This window comes from Cololabis saira, chromosome 6, assembly GCF_033807715.1.
Source record: "Cololabis saira isolate AMF1-May2022 chromosome 6, fColSai1.1, whole genome shotgun sequence".
NCBI lineage: Eukaryota > Metazoa > Chordata > Actinopteri > Beloniformes > Belonidae > Cololabis > Cololabis saira.
Window position 1 is genome coordinate 39,350,240 of NC_084592.1, and position 20,239 is coordinate 39,370,478.

The window sequence follows — 20,239 nt, forward strand, 5'->3', positions numbered from 1 at the left end:
CACCTGAACAGCTGAATATTTGGGGGAAAACACCAGATACACTTCAGCCCTGAGTTCATAGTTCAGTCCACAGCAGCAGGCTGTCAGGACCGGAGCCTCCTTCAAACTACAACTTGTCTCTCTTGAGCTCAGAAGAAAGTGTTTCCATAGGAATATTTCCCCTTTAAACCTTCTCGTGGGCGTACCTCAAAGGTGGAAGTGTAATACACGTGGCCGACAGCTTTGCCTGAACTTCCACTTGTCAGCGTGCGTGGTGTGAATCCTGCTAATTTAAGGATTACAGCTCTGTAACACCCGACGGTACAAGGAGATGCAAGGCGGCTGGTGTGAAACATCACACTTTTACTCGTTTAAACTCCTTCAGCCAGGTCCAGATGTCTCTGAGTCACTCGTTGTGCTTTCTTCTTCACACTTTGATTCTCGATTTAAACTCACTTTGTTGGAGGAAAACCAAAAAGACGAAGCTAAAAGAGGTGTTGGGTGGGGGAATTCAAATTCTGAGCTGAAAACGTCTTTAGAAGCTCACAAATGTAAAAGAAAACTGTTTTATTTTGAGGGTTAAGTCAACAAAACAAGGTACAAACAAGGTTTAGTAACAATAGCTTATCTATACCGTCCTCCCGAACCTCAAGTCACCAATTCAACATTACTTATAGAGGCCCCAAGCTCTGGTCTGACTTAAACTCTTCACTGAGGTCCACCTCCTCCCAATGCATTTTCAAAAAAAACCTAAAGGAATTTTTACTTTCCACAGGAACCTAATTTACTTTCTCTACTCGACCTTTAATTTTATCGACCTTTAATTATATATTCTTTCTCATTGTTCTGCTTTTGTCACATTTTTTGTTCTTTCTTTGTATTTTTTACTTTTAGTTGTTTCAAGTACTTGAATTCCTGTTGCTATTGATCTTTGTCTTTTGTTGTTGTTTAGCTCATGCATGCTGTCTGCTTGTCCTTTCTTTTGTTTTTTTGACAGGGGTGGAACCTTGTACAAGTTCGCTATAGAACTTCGTTCCCTCCTTGCGCAGTGCTTCATGCATCTTTTTGTGCTAAATTAATAAACTCTAAACTCTAAACTCTAAACAAGGTGACTGGACTGTACAAAAAAGTGCGGCGCACAAAAAACGTGCGCATGCCACTTTCTATGCTCACGGTCGGATGTTCAAAAAGTGATTTGAACTTGGAAAGTTGCAGTCCTTCACGCACAAATCAAGGCCGGCGTACGCACATTTCTGAGGTTTTGTCCGTTGGTGACACTCACTGGTGATGCAGTGAAGTCCAGAATATGAGGAAACGTGACGTCAACAATAAGTTCACAACCACACGTGAAGGACACGACAGTCCCCACATCACCAGATAAGTTACACAAGAGTGGAACTGCAACAATCTCACAATCAACCATATGAACATAGAAAGGTTGGAGCTCAACGGTGACACCTGTCAATCACAACAATGTAACCTGCACATCCCAATGTCAGCCTTGGCTCCGTTAGAGGAACCTGCTGATCACAGTGACCTGCTGGTCCAGGATCTGGATCATCTGCTGGTTCAGGTACCAAGAGGATCCTTCTGGATCTCTGCCCTGAACTGGACCAGCTGCTCCGGTTCAGACCAACATGAATGATGCTTTCAGCTGGAGCTGCTGACAGGTCGGACATCTCTGTCGCCATGACGACCGTATGGGACGACCACTCAAGATAAAATCCAGATCCTAAAAAATTCCATAACTGTCTGAACAGAAAAACATTCAAATACAATTTGCAGCAAAGTACCGGTTCTGTAAAGTTGTCTTTTTAAAATAAAACTAACATGTCAATGAAATGTTTGGTTGGTACGAACTGATGCGACTCAGCAATATATGAATAATGTTTTTATTGAATGTTTAGGCAACTTTCAGAGTCTGATACCTGCATATAGCTGCATGTGCTGCAGGACTCCAGAAAATGTTTCTTCAGTGATTGAGGCCGGGACCTAGACTGGTCTCTCCTCCTGCAGATGGAGTCACTAACGCTGAACATAAACATTCGCAACTCGGACGAACATAATAAACCCAAAACCAACACAAAGCAAGGAACGATACCCATAATGCAATGTGGTCAACACAACCACAGCACTTTACTCTGTTTTCTTTTACAGCTTAAATCAGAAAAAATGTACCAAAGAAATTATTTTTCCTGGACTTTTTGCAAGTTCCTTGTTAGGTGGAGCGATTTTTAATGGATATTTATCCTCATTATCATATTTAAATGGGTACACTTGAGGGAGGAGACAATTGGTTGGCTGTGATGTCCCGAGTGCACGATGCCGCAGCGACATGTCAGTGCGTCCACCCAGAAACCCAGCGGCTCCTCTCGTCTCCGTGAGTTCATGTCAGAAATTCAGACCAGGGCAGATGACACGTAGATTCAAAATTTATTCTTTTAATACATATTAATCAGGATTTACAACAGAACAGCCAAGGACGACGCTCTTTGGGCGACGAGTGTAGAGTCGAGGAGAATTCACTTCAGCCAGATGTATTTGTCTCCGATGTCTTCATTGAAGCCAACAGCGTACTTCTTCCCAGGAAGCTGAAAGCACCAGAGAACAACACACAGTTAAAGACAGAAGGTTATTACGTCGGCACAAGTGCCCCCCCTGCTGGTGGAAACGTGTAGCTGCTCTGCCCCTTTCCCAGGGAACCGCAGGACTATTAAAAGATCGTTTAAGCTCCGTCAGGTCAGAAAACATCACTTTCAAGGAGTTCCAGAATTCCCATGTACTTTCAATGCAACACTCTTGTTGTGCTTTAAACTTATTCATGCATTCATTTTCAGTAGGTTGGATTATCGCAATGGCATCTTTACAGGCCTTAACAAGAAATCAATCAGGCAGATGCAGCAGAGTCCTTATAAACAACAAGAAACTGGACCACATTACACCGGTCATGAAATCACTACACTGGCTTCCAGTGAGTCAAAGGATAGAGTTTAAAATCTTACTGCTGGTCTTCAAAGCACTGAATGGTCTTGGACCAAAAATACATGCTTGATCTGTTAGTTCCTATGAAGCTCCCAGACCCCTGAGGTTCATCTGGATCTGGTTTGTTGTGGTTCCAGAACCAGAACCAAGCAAGGTGAGGCAGCGTTCAGTTATTCTGCTCCTCACCGGTGGAACAAACTTCCTGTAGACCTGAGGTCTGCTCCAACTGTCAGCTCCTTTAAATCAGGCCTAAAAACATTACTGTTTACTCAAGCGTACTCTTAAATTAAATACTTACCTGCTGTACTCTACTGCCCTTACTTTTTAACAACTTGTGCTTTTTACCATTTTATCTCTTATCATTTTATTTGTTATTTCCTGTTTATATTATATTTTATTTCATTGTATTATTTTTCATTTCTATTTCCCTTTTTAGTTGATTTGTTACTGTTTAATTGCATTTAGCTGCTTTTAATGTTGATGTAAAGCACTTTGAATGACCTTGTATTGAATTGTGCTATACAAATAAACTTGCCTTGCTCAAATAGGAAAAAAACTCACTCCAACAACACATATGAACTTTAAATAACATTAAAATATAACTCTTTACCTCTGAAAATCCTGATTTTCAAATGTCAGTAAACAAAAGAGGGGTAATAAAGAGGGATAATCTGAAAGCACATACTTTCATGGAGCTTTAAAGAAGAAGAAGAAAGTGCAGCCCCAGAACAATGATTTCACACTTGCAGAAACCCTTGGCTGAAAAACTTGCAGGTCTTCAGAGGAATCTGATACACGCTGCCGCCCTCTTCCGAGATCGCGGCTCGGAGCGAAATGTCGGGTCGTGGCCCGCCGTCACGTTACGCAGCCCGACTCGTGCAGCAGGGGGAGACAAAGACGTCTCCAGTCAATAAACAGAAAAGGTCAAAACCAAATGTTTCCCCTCAAGACCAATGATACCAACAACGTGGCAGAATATTCCACATCTGGCATTTGTAACTACAAGCGGTTCAATATTTCAGACGGGGAAAATGAGCTCCACTGAGCCGGCCAGGCGGCTCAGAAAGGGTACAGGAATAAAAGCCTGCAATATGAAAGTAACAGAGGATTTCCTCAGAGGAAAGGCTCCTTAATATGGATTTGTAGGTTTTAATAAAGAGCTTAGCGTGAGATGTCCCAATTTATCCTCAGGCAATAACAAGAAAACAGAACATAAAAGGCCAGCCGATCCTCCGCAGGGGCGACCCCCCACACCAAGCAGCAACAAGTGAAGCTGAGCCCAGCGTCCAGACGCAGAACCCAGGAGTCTGGTCAGCATGGCGTCATTTCCTTCACGGCCTCTGGGAGGATGCTGCAGGCCCTCTGCCGGATGTCTGAACCCGGGTTTAAAAAGCATTTGGCGCTGAAGGAAACTAGGAATGGGCGATATTTTACTGTTCACGATATACAGTCAAAAAAATTCCCCACGGTAAGAATTTGTCATCTCACGGTAAAAACGATAAATTCCCGTTGATGATGTTTTTGTGTAAAGTCGAATTTATGGTTCTGCGTTACGTACATGAAGGAAGGAAGGAAGGAAGGAAGGAAGGAAGGAAGGAAGGAAGGAAGGAAGGAAGGAAGGAAGGAAGAAAGAAAGGAGCCAGAAAGGAAGGAAGGAAGAAAGAAAGAAAGAAAGAAAGAAAGAAATGAGCTAGAAAGAAATGAGCCTGAAAGAAAGAAAGAGAAAGGAGCCAGAAAGGAAGGAAGGAAGAAAGAAAGAAAGAAAGAAAGGAGCCAGAAAGAAAGAAAGAAAGAAAGAAAGAAAGAAAGAAAGAAAGAAAGAAATGAGCTAGAAAGAAATGAGCCTGAAAGAAAGAAAGAAAGAAAGAAAGAAAGAAAGAAAGAAAGAAAGAAATGAGCCTGAAAGAAAGAAAGAAAGAAAGAAAGAAAGAAAGAAAGAAAGAAATGAGCTAGAAAGAAAGAAAGAAAGAAAGAAAGAAATGAGCCTGAAAGAAATGAGCCTGAAAGAAAGAAAGAAAGAAAGAAAGAAAGAAAGAAAGAAAGAAAGAAAGAAAGAAAGAAAGAAAGAAAGGAGCTAGAAAGAAAGAAAGAAAGAAAGAAAGAAAGAAAGAAAGAAAGAAAGAAAGAAAGAAAGAAAGAAAGAAAGAAAGAAAGAAAGAAAGAAAGAAAGAAAGAAAGAAGGATAAATTCCCATTGATGATGTTTTTGTGTAACAAACATGGCGGATCTGAGAGCGAGAGAGATTTATAGTTAAAAAGGTGGAGTTGAATTGGTATTTTTTTATCGTCATTTTTATCATTATCGGGATAAATGCCAGAAATTATCGTGATACATTTTTTAGTCCATACCGCCCATCCCTAAAGGAAACACGCGACAACCGTAGAGGGACACCAGAAAGCGGGTGAAAGAGAAACTGATTGAAACGGGACTCGCTCAGATTTTTTTAAGTTTGTACCCACTCTAATTTCAGCAATCATCCCAGAAATTTATCAATCAATGAACTGGTCAGTCCTGCAGGTGCCCCGTCTGTGCAGCGTTTCATTAATCTCACTTGTAGATGAGTGCATCCTTTACAGTGACACTTACAGCTAGTCTCTTCCTCAGCATTCGTCCCCCTCACACCCGTCACACACATAGTCTCTTTTTCCAGCTTAGCTGCCTTCCTACTAGGAATGGGCGATATTTTACCGTTCACGATATACCGTCAAAAAAATTCCCCACGGTAAGAATTTGTCATCTCACGGTAAAAACGATAAATTCCCGTTGATGATGTTTTTGTGTAAAGTCGAATTTATGGTTCTGCGTTACGTACGTGAAGGAAGGAAGGAAGGAAGGAAGGAGCCAGAAAGAAAGAAAGAAATGAGCCTGAAAGAAAGAAAGAAAGAAAGAAAGAAAGAAAGAAAGAAAGAAAGAAAGAAATGAGCTAGAAAGAAAGTGAGCTAGAAAGAAAGTAAGAAAGAAAGAAAGAAAGAAAGAAATGAGCCTGAAAGAAAGAAAGAAAGAAAGAAAGAAATGAAAGAAATGAGCCAGAAAGAAAGAAAGAAAGAAAGAAAGGAGCCAGAAAGAAAGAAAGAAAGAAAGAAATGAAAGAAATGAGCCAGAAAGAAAGAAAGAAAGAAAGAAAGAAATGAGCCTGAAAGAAAGAAAGAAAGGAGCCAGAAAGAAAGAAAGAAAGAAAGAAAGAAAGAAAGGAGCCAGAAAGAAAGAAAGAAAGAAAGAAAGAAAGACAGAAAGAAAGAAAGAAAGAAAGAAAGAAAGAAAGAAAGAAAGAAAGAAAGAAAGAAAGAAAGAAAGAAAGAAAGAAAGAAAGAAAGAAAGAAAGAAAGAAATGAGCTAGAAAGAAAGAAATGAGCCTAAATGACCTCATTTAGGCCAGGAAAAGTCAGCAGGTCAGAATGGAAATCATAATTGGCCTGGAAACTTTGGTTAGAGCACGTCTACTCGCATCTCCCACCATGAAAATGTATCCTTGTGTAGATTTTTACGAAACGATGGTTTCCACACTTGTTTGTGTTTGAACACACCACTGATTAACAAGCGGAGCTGGACTTGTGAAACCTCTCAGTTCCCCGAAGCAGCAGCAGAACTCACCGCTTTGTAGGCGTAGTATTTCTCGTCGTAGTCGTGGGCTCCGATGGTGATCTCGGGCAGGAATTTGGGTACGTGGGTCAGCGTGGCCACTCCCTGTTTGTCCTCCACACTGAAGAACACACAAGAACTAAGAAGCTGCACGGCAGGAGCTCATGTTTACTCTCGGGCGGTTGGGCGTTTGCTGAACAACTCACAGCATTCTCATGTGGTGGTAGCTGACGTCGTCCTGCTCCACCCACGGCCCCTTTTCAAACTTTAGAGCCTCGATGTCCTCCACAATCTGCAGACAACAAGGAGATTAAAGTGATTTCAGGAGAACTTACATCCAGGAGGCCTTGGGTCTGCACCGGTCCTGCGGCCTCTTACCCTCTCCACGTCCTGAACCTGGGCCGCGTTGTAGGCCAGCTGCTCTGACGTTTCTCTAAAACATAAAGAAAACAAATTAAAAAAGTTACCAGGTGCTTGAGCAGGCCGACAACATGACGGGTGAGAGTCTGGCTCCAGATCCAAAGCTTCCTTTTTTGATTTTCAATGCTATGAAACAGAAGTTTGTGACAGCTGTGATTGACAGCTGCAGATTTCTCACGAGGAGCAACAGCGAGAGCTCGTTGCTGTTGCGATCTATCTTTTCTACAGCAAGTAACGGTATTGTGTATTACGTCATGTTTTCTAAGAGCTGATGAAGACGAGGAGATCTATTAATGTCCTCATGTATAAAAGTCATTTTTCACACGACTGGACCGCCTTACCTGATCTTGGGCAGAAAAGACTTCTTGTAGCTATCCTCGATGTTTTTCACATACTGCAGGGGCACATTGTGCAGGTAAGACTGAGGAGGAGGGAAAAAGAAAAAAACACACGTTCATTTTCAGCCGAGGCCAAAAAAAACTTAAAGGGGACCTATTATGGCATCTAATAATGTCTTTATCATCCCAGTGTCTAACCTCATTATCTATGAGGGATTCTGAGTGGGCGGGGCTATGATAATGAGGCTCTGTGATGATTGGCTGCCTGAATAACGCGATACACCGCTATGAAAAAATGGCGGAAGCTCCGGCCGGCGGAGTTAGTTGTGGGCGTGGTTGGGAGGCCAACCTATGTAAATTGAATTTTCGTTACGTAACGAAAGGGAGCAGAATCTTATTGGCTCGTAGAAGCCACATCACACTGGATGGCTCATCCGGGCGGCTGTACAGACACTGCAGAATTTGGTTGCTTTCCTCCTTCTCTGAGTTGGCAGGCTGAGGGGAGACCACTTTATGTTATACCAGGTTATAGCAAGAAAAAACGTGTTTTTCATAATAGGTCCCCTTTAAAACACATCTGGAGGAGAAAAGTACTTCAAAGGCACATTTCAGTCAAAAGTACAAGTTTTGTTGTTTTTTAAGGAGTTCCCACAGACCACGAAGGCTGCTTTTCTAGGGTGGGAGATAGGGCTGCACGATTCTGGACAAAATGAGAATCACGATTTTTTTGCTTAGAATTGAGATCACGATTCTCTCACGATTTTTTTCCAATATAAAATTTATTGCACTTATTACTTTAACTTTGCAACAGCTGAACAAAAATATAATAACAATAAACATCTCTTGTCTTCTTTACACAAACCTTTGAATAATTTAAACAATAATAACAATTTTGAACAATATTTGTTCCTCCCTGAGTTGAACACCCTTTCAGAAAGGGGACTTGTAACAGATCCTGTAGTTCTGAGGCAACAAATTATTCCTCTGACTGGGATGAACCCCCATTGCCTTTTGCTGCTATTAAGAAGCTGCCGATACAAAAGGTAAACGTTACAAAAAATATGATGGTGCCTGATAAAAGACTGGCATCAACTTTGTAACAGCTGACATTGAACATAAAAACAATAAACATCACAAAAAAAAAAAAAATCTTTTTTTTAAATTTTTAAATAGTCGTCATTTGGAAATGAGATTGCGTTCAAGCATGAATAGAGATCGCGATTTTTTAACGATTAATCGTGCAGCCCTAGTGGGAGATGAGTGAAAGTAGGTTCTGCTGCAGGTCCAAGTCTTAAAAGCAGCACAAAGGAACTTTTAAATATTCTCCGCTTTTTGGGTTTGCTTACAGGCGTGGATGTTAAACTGCTTTTAAACTGCTCCGTTGTGTTTTATTTGGTTTCTTGCTTGGTCACGCTCTCATTTACTCTTCTGTAATTAGTTTCTGGAGTCGGTAGCCTCTGCAAAGACGTTCCCTGTAACTCCGGGAGCTACCTTCACCCGTGAAGCTACACGCAGCTGTCCAGCAGCTCTGGACAGGAGTCCAACACTCAACCATGTTTGCTAAAAGTGAGCAAATATTGAAATGAAATGATACTTTGATGTGAAGATAAGTTCTTTGTGCTGCTTTAACACCAGCAGATTTCATTAGATTGACAGTAAAGAGGTAAGACTGCTCGGAGCGCCTGACCCATCAGAAATGTTCAGCTGCGGTTCGCTCACGAGTACGGCCACATAACAATCTACACTCAACACAGCAGGAGGGAGTGTGGCACCTTTCCGCTCTGTTTTAGCTTCTTCTGCACATCGGCGGCTGGCACGTCCACGTAGATGACGAGGTGTGGGGGAAGGAACTCACAGATGCTGATGTTTTTGATCTCTTTGTAATGCTCCACACCTGCAAAAACAAATACGGAAGCAAAAAAGTCAGTCTGTTTTATATTTAAGATAATGCAATGGAAATACATTTGTGCTCTTCCTCTTGCATCGAGGAGCCACATACATGGTGGCTGCAAGTTACTTACACTCCTTCCTAATGTAGCCCTGCTTGAACATGGCCTCCAGGAAGACCATGTCACTGAAGGGGGAGCGCTCCAGGATCACTCCCTGGCCTTGGAAACAAAGGATGATGAACATCAGAACCACATCCACCTGCCTCTGACTTAAATTCAGATTCCAAACATTTTCAAATGAAGTGAATGACAAATGTCTGGGTGACAGGAGCGTGATGGGAGACACCTGTGGTGAGCATATGTTCAATAGCGTCAGAGTACTGCATCAGCCTCATGATGTACATCCACAGCTGCAGCCGGTAACTGTTTCCATCAGCAGCTTTGGGATCTGTGTAGAACTTTTCCAGGCTGCACATCCCATTGAAAGCGACAGGAAGGGGCTCTTTCTCCCCGGTCATTTTGTCCAGATAGAACGTGTCAGGCTCAGGCATGTACAGCATCCCTGCGTAGAGAGACAGATTTACCAGATGTGAACAAATCAGAGGTGCTCCATCTCCTCAAAAGATGGGAGACACCAGCCGTGTGTATCGTGGTCCCTCCAAACAGATAATTACCCAGCTGGTCAGCCAGCTTCTGGGCCAGCGCTCCTTTTCCTGAGGCCAAGTTTCCATCCACCGCAAAGATTTTGCTGTACTTCTTTAAGCGAGGAGTCGTCCTCTCACCCAGAGCGTAGGCCAGCCAGCCATACTTCAGGCTTCTCACTGAGCTGGTGTGAACGCCCGCCTTCAAAACAAGACACTTCAGTTACAAGATCCCCGAGTCCCAGAGAAAGCTGAGCTGTGGCTCTTCACAGGAAGGTAAGTCCGTCAGAGGTTCACTCTCGTAGGCCTTTTCCACCAAACAGGTTCTACTAATGCTTCTTTTATTCCATTCAATCATTTTCTATACCCGCTTTATCCTTTGCAGGGTCACGGGGGTCTGCTGGAGCCTATTTCAGGCGAGAGCCAGTGGTACACCCTGGACAGGTCACCAGTCCATCACAGGGCCACATAGATATACAGATACACTCACGGACAATTTAGAAACAGTTAACCTACTATGCATGTTTTTGGACTGTGGTAGGACGACGGATTACCAGGAGGAAACCCCAGCAAGCACGGGGAGAACATGCAAACTCCACACAGAAAGACTGCAGTCGGGCCAGGGAGTCGAACCGAGAACCTTCTTGCTGTGAGGCAACAGTGCTAAGCGCCAAGCCACCGTACTGCACGCTTCTTGCAGTTTTGTTGCATTTTCTCTGCAATGACTATAAAACATTTCCTTCCTTCGTTTACAACCGCAATAAAGGCAGACTGGACCTTTGTATGGAGACATCATTTCAAATGTCAGAAATTACGATTTTAGAGCCTTTAGTCTGATATGATTATTTATTTAGCCAGCGTTGTGTTTGTAGCCGACCTGCACACACGACTGCAGATGTGCACGAGCTCAGGGGCTCCTGGTCTGCACTCACAAAGACCATTATCACCATATTATTAGACGTCTGCGGATAAATCAAAGTCTGCTGTTGCGCTAGAGGTGTGCTGCGTGGACATGTGCACATGTGTAGCCGAAGAGTGGACATGTCCTAGCTAGAGTATCCAAATGTAGATTTGGAGGGCGGGCCTTCTGCTATCGCACCGTTACTATGAAACCAACTTCCAATCTGGGTTAAGGAGGCTGACACAACATCCACCTTTAAAACCAAACTTAAAACGTTTCTAGGGGTGTCCAAAGTCGGTCCTTGAGGGCCGGTGTCCTGCATGTTTTAGATGTCTCCTTGCTTCAACACACCCGATTCAAATTAACGGTTGTCACCAGCTTGCCATCAAGGTCTGGACAGCTCTGTTGGAGCTACTTTTATCACGGTGTGCTGAAGCAGGGAAACATCTAAAACCTGCAGGACACGGCCCTCGAGGACCGACTTTGGACACCCCTGCTCTAGTTAGTGTAAACTGTAGTGTGTTAGGGCTGCAGCTATAGAACAAGACTATAATAGATAGTCTCAAACATAGCTTTGTGGTAGATATGCTAGGAATGGGTGATATTTTACCGTTCACGATAAACCGTCAAAAAAATTCCCCACAGTAAGAATTTGTATCTCACGGTAAAAATGATAAATTGAGGAAATGAGAAAGAAAGAAAGAAAGAAAGAAAGAAAGAAAGAAAGAAAGAAAGAAAGAAAGAAAGAAAGAAAGAAAGATTCCCGTCGATGACACTTTTTGTATTGGTATTTTTTAATCATCATTTTTATCGTCATTTTTATCGTTATCGGGATAAATGCCAGAAATTATCGTGATAAATGTTTTAGTCCATACCGCCCATCCCTAAGATATGCTGCTATAGAGCTACTCTCATAGCCATCATTGTTGTCCATCGTTCTTGTAGTTTGTTGTGCTGGTCTGCCCCCTCTTTTCTCTTTTGTGTATGTTTGCAGGCCAGAGCTTCAGGATCTGCATGCTGACCTGCAGTCCTCCCCTCTGATCATCCCACTGCTTGCTTCCACCTGTCTGTGTGGATGTCTGGTAGATGCCTGCTGACATCCTGACCTGCAGTCCCCCCCTCCAACCACCTCAGTGTCTGCTGTCTACATCTGCGTATACAGTATAGCCATGCCTGTAGTGCACCAGTTACCCATTGTGTATGTGTCTTTCCTTTCTCTGTTCTTCATTCCATCTGTGTTTTCTCTTTTCCTGCTCTGCCCAGCTGGCCTCTGACAGGAGGGTCCCCCCTTATGAGCCTGGTCCTGCTCAAGGTTTCTTCCCTCCTAAAGGGGAGTTTTTCCTTGCCACTGTTTGGCTTAAGGTTTTTCTCCCACTAGGGGAGTTTTTACCTGCCATTGTTTATGTAATAATTTCTCAGGGATCATGTTCTGGTCTCTGGAAAGCGCCTAGAGACAACTTCTGTTGTAATAGACGCTATATAAATAAAATTGAATTGAATTGAATTGAATGTGCAGTGGTGTATCTGGTCTAGTGAGGTCACGGAGCGTTGCTGTCAGTTTCCCCCACAAACCCGTCTGTGACGGACCGAGGACGAGCTAGCGCCCTTAGCTCGCCCTCCAGGACGGAGCGGACCGGTCCGGCCCTCCGGGACCAGCCGGAGCCGGACCCGGAGCCCGCGGTTCCCCCAGCTCACCTTGTGAAGCAGGCTCCCCGTCGGGACCAGAAGCCGGGTCAGTCTCCCCGCCATGTTGCTGTCTGTCCTCCACGGTGACCCGACACACAGTCACGTGACGCCGACGTCACTGCTCCAGGCGGCCCTCGCGCCGCCTGAACGAAATTATTCAATATTGTTGTACATACACCCTCTATTTCATCAAATATACATGTTTCTGCATTATCTGCACTATACAGGACTGTGTCAGAAAATTAGAATATTGTGATAAAGTTCTTTATTTTCTGTAATGCAATTAAAAAAACAAAAATGTCATACATTCTGGATTCATTACAAATCAACTGAAATATTGCAAGCCTTTTATTATTTTAATATTGCTGATTATGGTTTACAGTTTAAGATTAAGATTCCCAGAATATTCAAATTTTTTGAGGGATAGGATATTTGAGTTTTCTTAAGCTGTAAACCACGATCAGCAATATTAAAATAATAAAAGGCTTGCAATATTTCAGTTGATTTGTAATTAATCCAGAATGTAGGACATTTTTGTTTTTGTAATTGCATTACAGAAAATCCCAATATTCTAATTTCCTGAGACAGTCCTGTATATGAATTAATAAAAAAACCTACATATTTTATTCACGATGCAGGAAAAAGTCCAAACATGTTTCTACAGTTTCATGAAAATATTCATCTTCATTTTGGTGAAAGTAACATCTCAAAAGTTGGGACATACTGTATACAACAAAAGGCTGGAAAAGTAAGTGGTACTTAAAGCAAAAAAACAAACAAAAAACCTGCAAAAACATGTTGTGACTAATTGTATTAATTGGCAACAGGTCTGTGACATGATTCATACAAACATTGAAACATTTTTTAAAGCCTATTAGAAAAAAGAAAAAGCCGGATTGCCAGAGGTTGTACAAAAATAAGATACATAGAAAATAAAATCCATGTAGAAATATGGGAACAAGAAACGATGTGCTGTTTATGAAGCTGTTATCTGATGTAAATACGTTTTAGTGTTTATTTTTTTTAGTGTTTTAGTATTTGGTACATTTTACAACTTCTTTTTATAGGCCTTTTGCTGAGTTGGACTGTAATAACTTAATTTTCTTAGTTTCTCTTTGTGGTGCCCTGATAGGCTATGACATTTACTGGAAAACAGAATTATATACAAAAATATACAAACCTGTCCAAAGGGAAGGGACGAACTCGTGCGTCCATTATTTATTTTTATTTTGGGGGCCTTAGTGAAATAGTTAATGCACAAAAACAGTTTAACATTTTTATTTGTGCTATCAGCACAAATTAAAAAAATGCATGCAGCTGCGCATGCACGGGCCGCCGCTCCGCTGCAGCTGCACACAGCTGCGTCTCCGCCCTTCTAACGGCAGGGGGCGCTACTGACTTGTTTTGGAGAACCTTTTCCTCGCCATCACATCAGAGGGAAGTTATTGCAGGAAAATCTTTTCTTTCTTTTCCTTTTCCTTCTTTCTTTTTTCTTTCTTAAACTCTGGACCTCCACTGACCTACTGCAGCTTGAAGCACATCAGAGCAGCGTTTGTCCTGCTGGCTTCTTCTCTTCAGTCTGTGACAGCTTGGTACACATGTGAAGGTGTCGTGTCAAAGTCCACAACAAAGAGTCCCCCTCCCTCACAGCAGTTCCTCACCTTGAATATGATCCTCCTGGACTTCATGGCATCCCAGTATCTCCCTATTTGTGAATAGTTTAATGCTCCAATCAGTCAGGGGAGGCTACAAACCTACAGTTCCTCAAACAATCACAAGGCTCAAAAAAGTGGCTCTCCACTATGGAGGATTTTTTGTGCCAAAATTAAATAAATAAATACATCATTAATTAATTAAATTGGGAATGAAATATATCATTAATTAATTAAATGTGTCATTAATTAATTAAAATTAGAATGAAATATGTCATTAATTAATTAAAATACAATTCATTTTAAGTAAAAATATATATTTATTGTTTCAGCATTTAATTAATTAATGACACATTTAATTAATGATTTCGTGTTGCGTGTGAATCATGAAATGTAAAACTGCATTTAATTAATTAATGACACATTTAATTAATGATTTCGTGTTGCTGAATCATGAAATGTAAATGTAAAACTGTCAGTTTCACTCGTCAAACTCAGTGGGAGGATTCCAAACACTTCATTGGTTCCCCTGAACATCAAGTCAAGGCTAATCGAATCCACATAATGGATTGTTGCAGGGCTTCGGGACACATTCCGATAAACTAGGGCCGCGTTCAGACTGCAGGCAAATCTGATTCATATCTGATTCCTTCTCATATCCGATTTTCAGGGCTGACTGTCCACACTGTTTTTAGCAAGTGTCCAAATCACATCTGGCTCTGGTCAGACTGGGCCACATCATTGACTGATCTGACGGGTTGCCGTAGCAACGACGTCGGAGCGGAGGCGTCAACCAGCGCGTGTATTGTGTGAAGTCATGTATTTCTTTTATATATATATATAAAAAAATCCCAAAATATCTGTACCGTTTCTGATTGGGTCGGCACTGCGCATCATTTTTAGACATAACAATGAACGCATACCGCAAAAGTTGTGTCTCGGCGGAGGGACCCGTCGTCCCAGCAAAATGAGAAACAGAGAAAACAAAACCACCAGCAAACCAACAAACCAACCAACAAAGCTCAGAGTTAACAAAACGAACCAGAAATATTACAACTATAATAATATATAATAACTATATAATATATATATATATATATATATATATATATATATATATATATATATATATATATATATATATATATAATAACTATAATACAACTCTATTAAAATAGAAAACATGTTATTATTGCAGGTTTAACATAGGTTTTGAGCATATGGGTATTATATTTCCATCATTAGGGAGAACCCCTATGACAGAATCATCACTGTCTAATGTTCTATCTAATGACAGAATTATCACTGTTTCAGCAGGCCTCTTAGGTTTATAATTCAGATTAATTTTCGTTTACATATAACATTGTTTGTAGTAATTTTAGTGCAATTTAAAGCTTATTTCTACAAATAAAATCAGCACTGTAGGCAGCGATCTTGGACCAGCGGCCACTCTGATTGGTCCAGCACGCTCACGTGACAATGTCGAAGCACTTTGTGTCAACTCCGCCTCTGGAAATAGTTCCACTTTTAAAACGTCGTTTGTGAAGCCAGTTTCCCGAGATCGGACTTCGACGACTAGATAAATGCTTGGCATCAATAGCTGTATATGTTGAAGTGAATGGCATGAGATAAAAAGTCGTGCGCACGAGATAACAATAATAATTTCCATGTCACCTCCAGGGCTCCGTACAGACCAAAGCAGTGGATTCCACTAGATTTGCGTTAGCTCCGCCCACTGAGTTTGACGAGTGAAACTGACAGTTTTACATTTACATTTCATGATTCAGCAACACGAAATCATTAATTAAATGTGTCATTAATTAATTAAATGCAGTTTTACATTTCATGATTCACACGCAACACGAAATCATTAATTAAATGTGTCATTAATTAATTAAATGCTGAAACAATAAATATATATTTTTACTTAAAATGAATTGTATTTTAATTAATTAATGACATATTTCATTCTAATTTTAATTAATTAATGACACATTTAATTAATTGATGATATATTTCATTCCCAATTTAATTAATTAATGATGTATTTATTTATTTAATTTTGGCACAAAAAATCCTCCATACTCCACTGAACTTCATGTCAAAGTGAAAAAAAACATACTTTACTTTCAAACGAGAGCACAAGCAGCTTTAGCTTCATGCATAATTGGGGGCGTGGTGTTTAGAATAAAAGCTGCTTTGCAGATATTTCTGCTGAAACAACATTTCAAAATCAAGACCAACTGAGTCAGACTGAAGGTAACTTTGGTTGGCATCGTAGGTTAACACCAGATATGCTGAGCTCAAGCAGAGACTCACCGACATGAGCTGGATGGAGGGCACATGTCGAGTCAGGGGTTTAAAGTGGACACTCGACTGCAGACACGTGGCCTCTGATTGGTCCAGAGTCTACCCCTGAATTCCAATCTCCGCCCTAAACCCTCAAGCCCTGAACCCTCATAGACTTTAGTGACGTCAGCTGGAAGTGATCAAGTGGTATTATAAGTTTGGGAATGATCATCCTACGGATATTTGAAAACAAAGTGGTAGCCTATATAAAGAAGCATAAAATTCAACAAAGAACACAATTTAAATATGCGCATAGTACAATATGTATTTCCTTGTTAATATAGTGTCTTTCTTTCAATCTACCCATACCAGCGCATCCAGTATGCCAGGCTCAATCGCCGAGTAATTTCATTTTTGTAAGAGCGTGTTCTGTAAGAGTGTGATTCTAAACAATTTTCACTGCGGTTTGATGCACAAGCAGTGAAAAGTAAAGTTTAAAGAAAAATTAAAGCTGCAAGCAGCGATGAACGGGCCCTCGCACCCTTGTGCACGTTCAGGCGTGCTGCAGTGGAAGCTTGTATGACTTGCATGTAGATTCCTCAGGGCTGGACATTTAGCAGATGACACCACTCACGACTCTATATCAAACCATTCAAAAGTTATGGCAGAAAGTAGGAACTACCAGTTATCGACCAATCAGATGAAGGGGCGGGGCTAATTTGCAGCAATTATGTTCAAGGACTCAAAACCGAGTCAGATGACACCACCCACCAGTCTTTATGTCAAACCATTCAAAAGTTATTGCAGAAAATCGGAACTATGACATATCGACCAATCAGAAGAAGGGGCGGGGCTACTTTGCACCAATTAAGGTGAAGGAGTCCGATGTCACCACCCACGACTCTGTATGTCATACCATTTAAAAGTTATGGCAGAAAATAGGATCTATCAAGTATCGACCAATCAGAAGAAGGGGCTGGGATAATTCATGCCAATGAAGGTCAAGTACTCAAAACCGAGTCCGATGACACCACCCACGACTCTCTATGTCAAACCATTCAAAAGTTATGGCAGAAAATAGGGAGTATCAAATATTGACCAATCAGAAGAAGGGGCAAGGCTAATTCAGGCCAATGAAGGTCAAGTACTCAAAACCGAGTCCGATGACACCACTCACGACTCTCTATGTCAAACCATTCAAAAGTTATGCCAGAAAATAGGTAGTATCAAATATTGACCAATCAGAAGAAGGGGCAGGGCTAATTCAGGCCAATGAAGGTCAAATACTCAAAACCGAGTCCGATGACACCACCCATGACTCTATAGCCCCTTTCACACAGCCAGTTCGAGGCGGGAACGTTGCGCCTTTAAGCCGCCTCGCCGTTCTGTGTGAAAGTCACGGAGGCGGAATGGGGGGGCCAAGTGGCCCCACCAATAAGCCGGCAGCGGAGGTAGTCACAGAGCCGAAACGGGGTCTGTGTGAATGACACAGCCGGCATGCCGGCATGCCACTAGACGCTGACGCTGTCGTCACGCCTCTGATTGCGGAACGCCGGCATGCTGTGTGAATTTACAGACGGGAGCGGCGTTATGCCGGCGTTGTATGGTTCTGTGTGAACCAACAAAGGCGGCGTATTGGCAGGACTTCTTTACACCAATATTGCGGAATCTCTGTGTGAAAGGGGCTAGTGTCAAACCATTCAAAAGTTATGGCAGAAAATAGGAACAATCACATATCGACCAATCAGAAGAAGGGGCGGGGCTAATTCATGCCAATTATGTTCAAGGACTCAAAACCGAGTCCGATGACACCACCCACGACTCTCTAAGTGAAACCATTCAAAAGTTCTGGCAGAAAGTAGGAACTATCAAATATGGACCAATCAGATGAAGGGGGGGCGCGCTTTTTGGCGTCTATCGTCGCCACGGTAACACTTTTGAAAGAGAAAAGTAATGCTTGTCGTCGCAGGATGGAGACGCACATTTTGATGTATAACACACCTGGGAGCACATTACGGTTCGGGCCGTATTAACGGCCGAATACATGGCATAAATTGCGCCAAAATTACACGATAAATTCAAAATGTTCAAAATGGCCGACTTCCTGTTCGGTTCCGGCTATGGCGCCAAGAGACTTTTCTTTAAGTTGCGACATGATACAGGTGTGTAGTGATTTTCGTAGATGTACGTCAAACCGTATTGTGGGGCTTGAGGCACAAAGCTTTTTCTGTATGGACCAATCAGATGAAGGGGGGGCGTGCTTTTTGGCGTCTAGCATCGCCACGGTAACGCTTTTTACTGAGAAAAGTAATGCGCGTCGTCGCAGGATGGAGACGCACATTTTGATGTATAACACACCTGGGTGCACGTTACGGTTTGGGCCGTATTAACTGCAGAAGGAATGGCATAATTTGCGCCAAAATTACATGATTAAGTCAAAATGGCCGACTTCCTGTTCGGTTTCGGCCATGGCGCCAACAGACTTTTCTTTAAGTTGCGACATGATACAGATGTGTACCGATTTTCGTGCATGTACGTCAAACCGTATTTTGGGGCTTGAGGCACAAAGTTTTCTAGGGGGCACTGTTGAGCCATTTTGCCACGCCCATTAATGCAAACCATTAAATATCAAATTTTTCGCCAGGCCTGGCTTGCGTGCAAAATTTGGTGACTTTTGGGGCACGTTTAGGGGGGCAAAAAGGCCCTCCTTTCGTCGAAAGAAAGAAAGAAAGAAAGAAAGAAAGAAAGAAAGAAAGAATTCCAAAGAATTCCTACGGATACAATAGGGCCTTCGCACTGTGCTCGGGCCCTAATAACATGACTTTTGATTATTACATGATTCAAACCTGCAGACCGGCAGATATCAGTAAGTGGGCCTTTAGTTGAGGCGGTGTGGGGGATGCCTGTTGCCATGGAGATATTAGAATAGTACAGCAACAACCACAAATCAGTTGTTTGCGGTGCTTCACACGTGCAAGGTACTTTTTCGTTTCTGTATTTCCCCTAAAGACGGAAAATTCTGAACAATCAGACGTTAGCTCCTGCTACTCGATGCCCCCCACCCGTCAGCAGGCCGGTGTGACTCACAGGTCATTTCCTTTGTCGCCCTGGAAACCGGCAGAAACCCGCAGCGTAAACAGTCCACTGACGACACTTTACATTTCAGAGGCAGTTTAGTGTTTTCAACCCGCTGACGGATATCTCACGTCCTCAGTGCCCAGAGCACAGAAACACCGAGTGGAGTTTGAGCTCCATTATCTCCTACACCTCCAAACGGGGAGCCACCCGCTGCACCTCATCGGCGAGCTCTGCCTGTTCGTGCCATTTTTGTGATTTTATCTTGAAGAGAAAAAAACTGAGGACCTTTGTTAATCTATGTGTCTCCATTAGGACGAAGCAGGGAGCTGAAAGTCCACCTCCACTTCTTTTCACCCTTTAGTTTGAACTGCAGCCAAGAAAAATTAAAACTGTGAAATCTAACGGTGGCTGGGTCCAGTTGCAGCAGTGGAAAAAATAAGTCCCGTTAAACTCAAACCATATCAAATAACACACACATCAGAGTAATCAGATTACTGCTGCATGGTTGAACTCTTGCGATGCCAAAAACTTTTACTTAGTTTAGTTAGTGTTTATTGGAATGCTGTGTCAGCAACAATTTGAGTTCTGCGTCTACTAATTTAATCTTGTAAATGAGTTCTGAATCCGCTAAACCGGCAGAGACAAACTAAGTTTACCGGCATGTCTTAGTCATTTTATTTTTTTCTGGAACATTTTTATCCATATTATTATTTGAACGCACATATATATGCAAATAAATGAGGTGGAGTCACTGATGTGCTACCTCCTAATGTAACTCCATCAAGGCATCTCTTCCAGCTATGAC

General features: G+C 42.1%; 1 protein-coding gene across 1 annotated transcript; it reads right to left on the bottom strand.

The window, feature by feature from the left end:
* Positions 1-2,393: 2,393 nt before the first annotated feature.
* Positions 2,394-12,544, bottom strand: ndufa10 (NADH:ubiquinone oxidoreductase subunit A10). The gene is made up of 10 exons (XM_061724109.1): positions 12,425-12,544; positions 9,862-10,030; positions 9,534-9,749; positions 9,320-9,406; positions 9,071-9,192; positions 7,302-7,381; positions 6,919-6,973; positions 6,747-6,832; positions 6,553-6,661; positions 2,394-2,570 (listed from the first exon to the last, which is right to left on the bottom strand). The coding sequence occupies exons 1-10, from the start codon at positions 12,476-12,478 to the stop codon at positions 2,502-2,504; spliced, it is 1,047 nt and encodes a 348-aa protein (XP_061580093.1). The 5' UTR covers positions 12,479-12,544; the 3' UTR covers positions 2,394-2,501.
* Positions 12,545-20,239: the final 7,695 nt, after the last annotated feature.

Bases quoted from the DNA above. Each gene is read 5' to 3' on its own strand.
- ndufa10 (XM_061724109.1), bottom strand. From the start codon at position 12,478: ATGGCGGGGAGACTGACCCGGCTTCTGGTCCCGACGGGGAGCCTGCTT. The intron at 9,750-9,861 runs GTAATTATCTGT...CTCTCTACGCAG, and splicing joins GAAGCTGGCTGACCAGCTGG to GGATGCTGTACATGCCTGAG. The intron at 6,974-7,301 runs GTAAGGCGGTCC...TTTATGTTTTAG, and splicing joins TCTTTTCTGCCCAAGATCAG to AGAAACGTCAGAGCAGCTGG.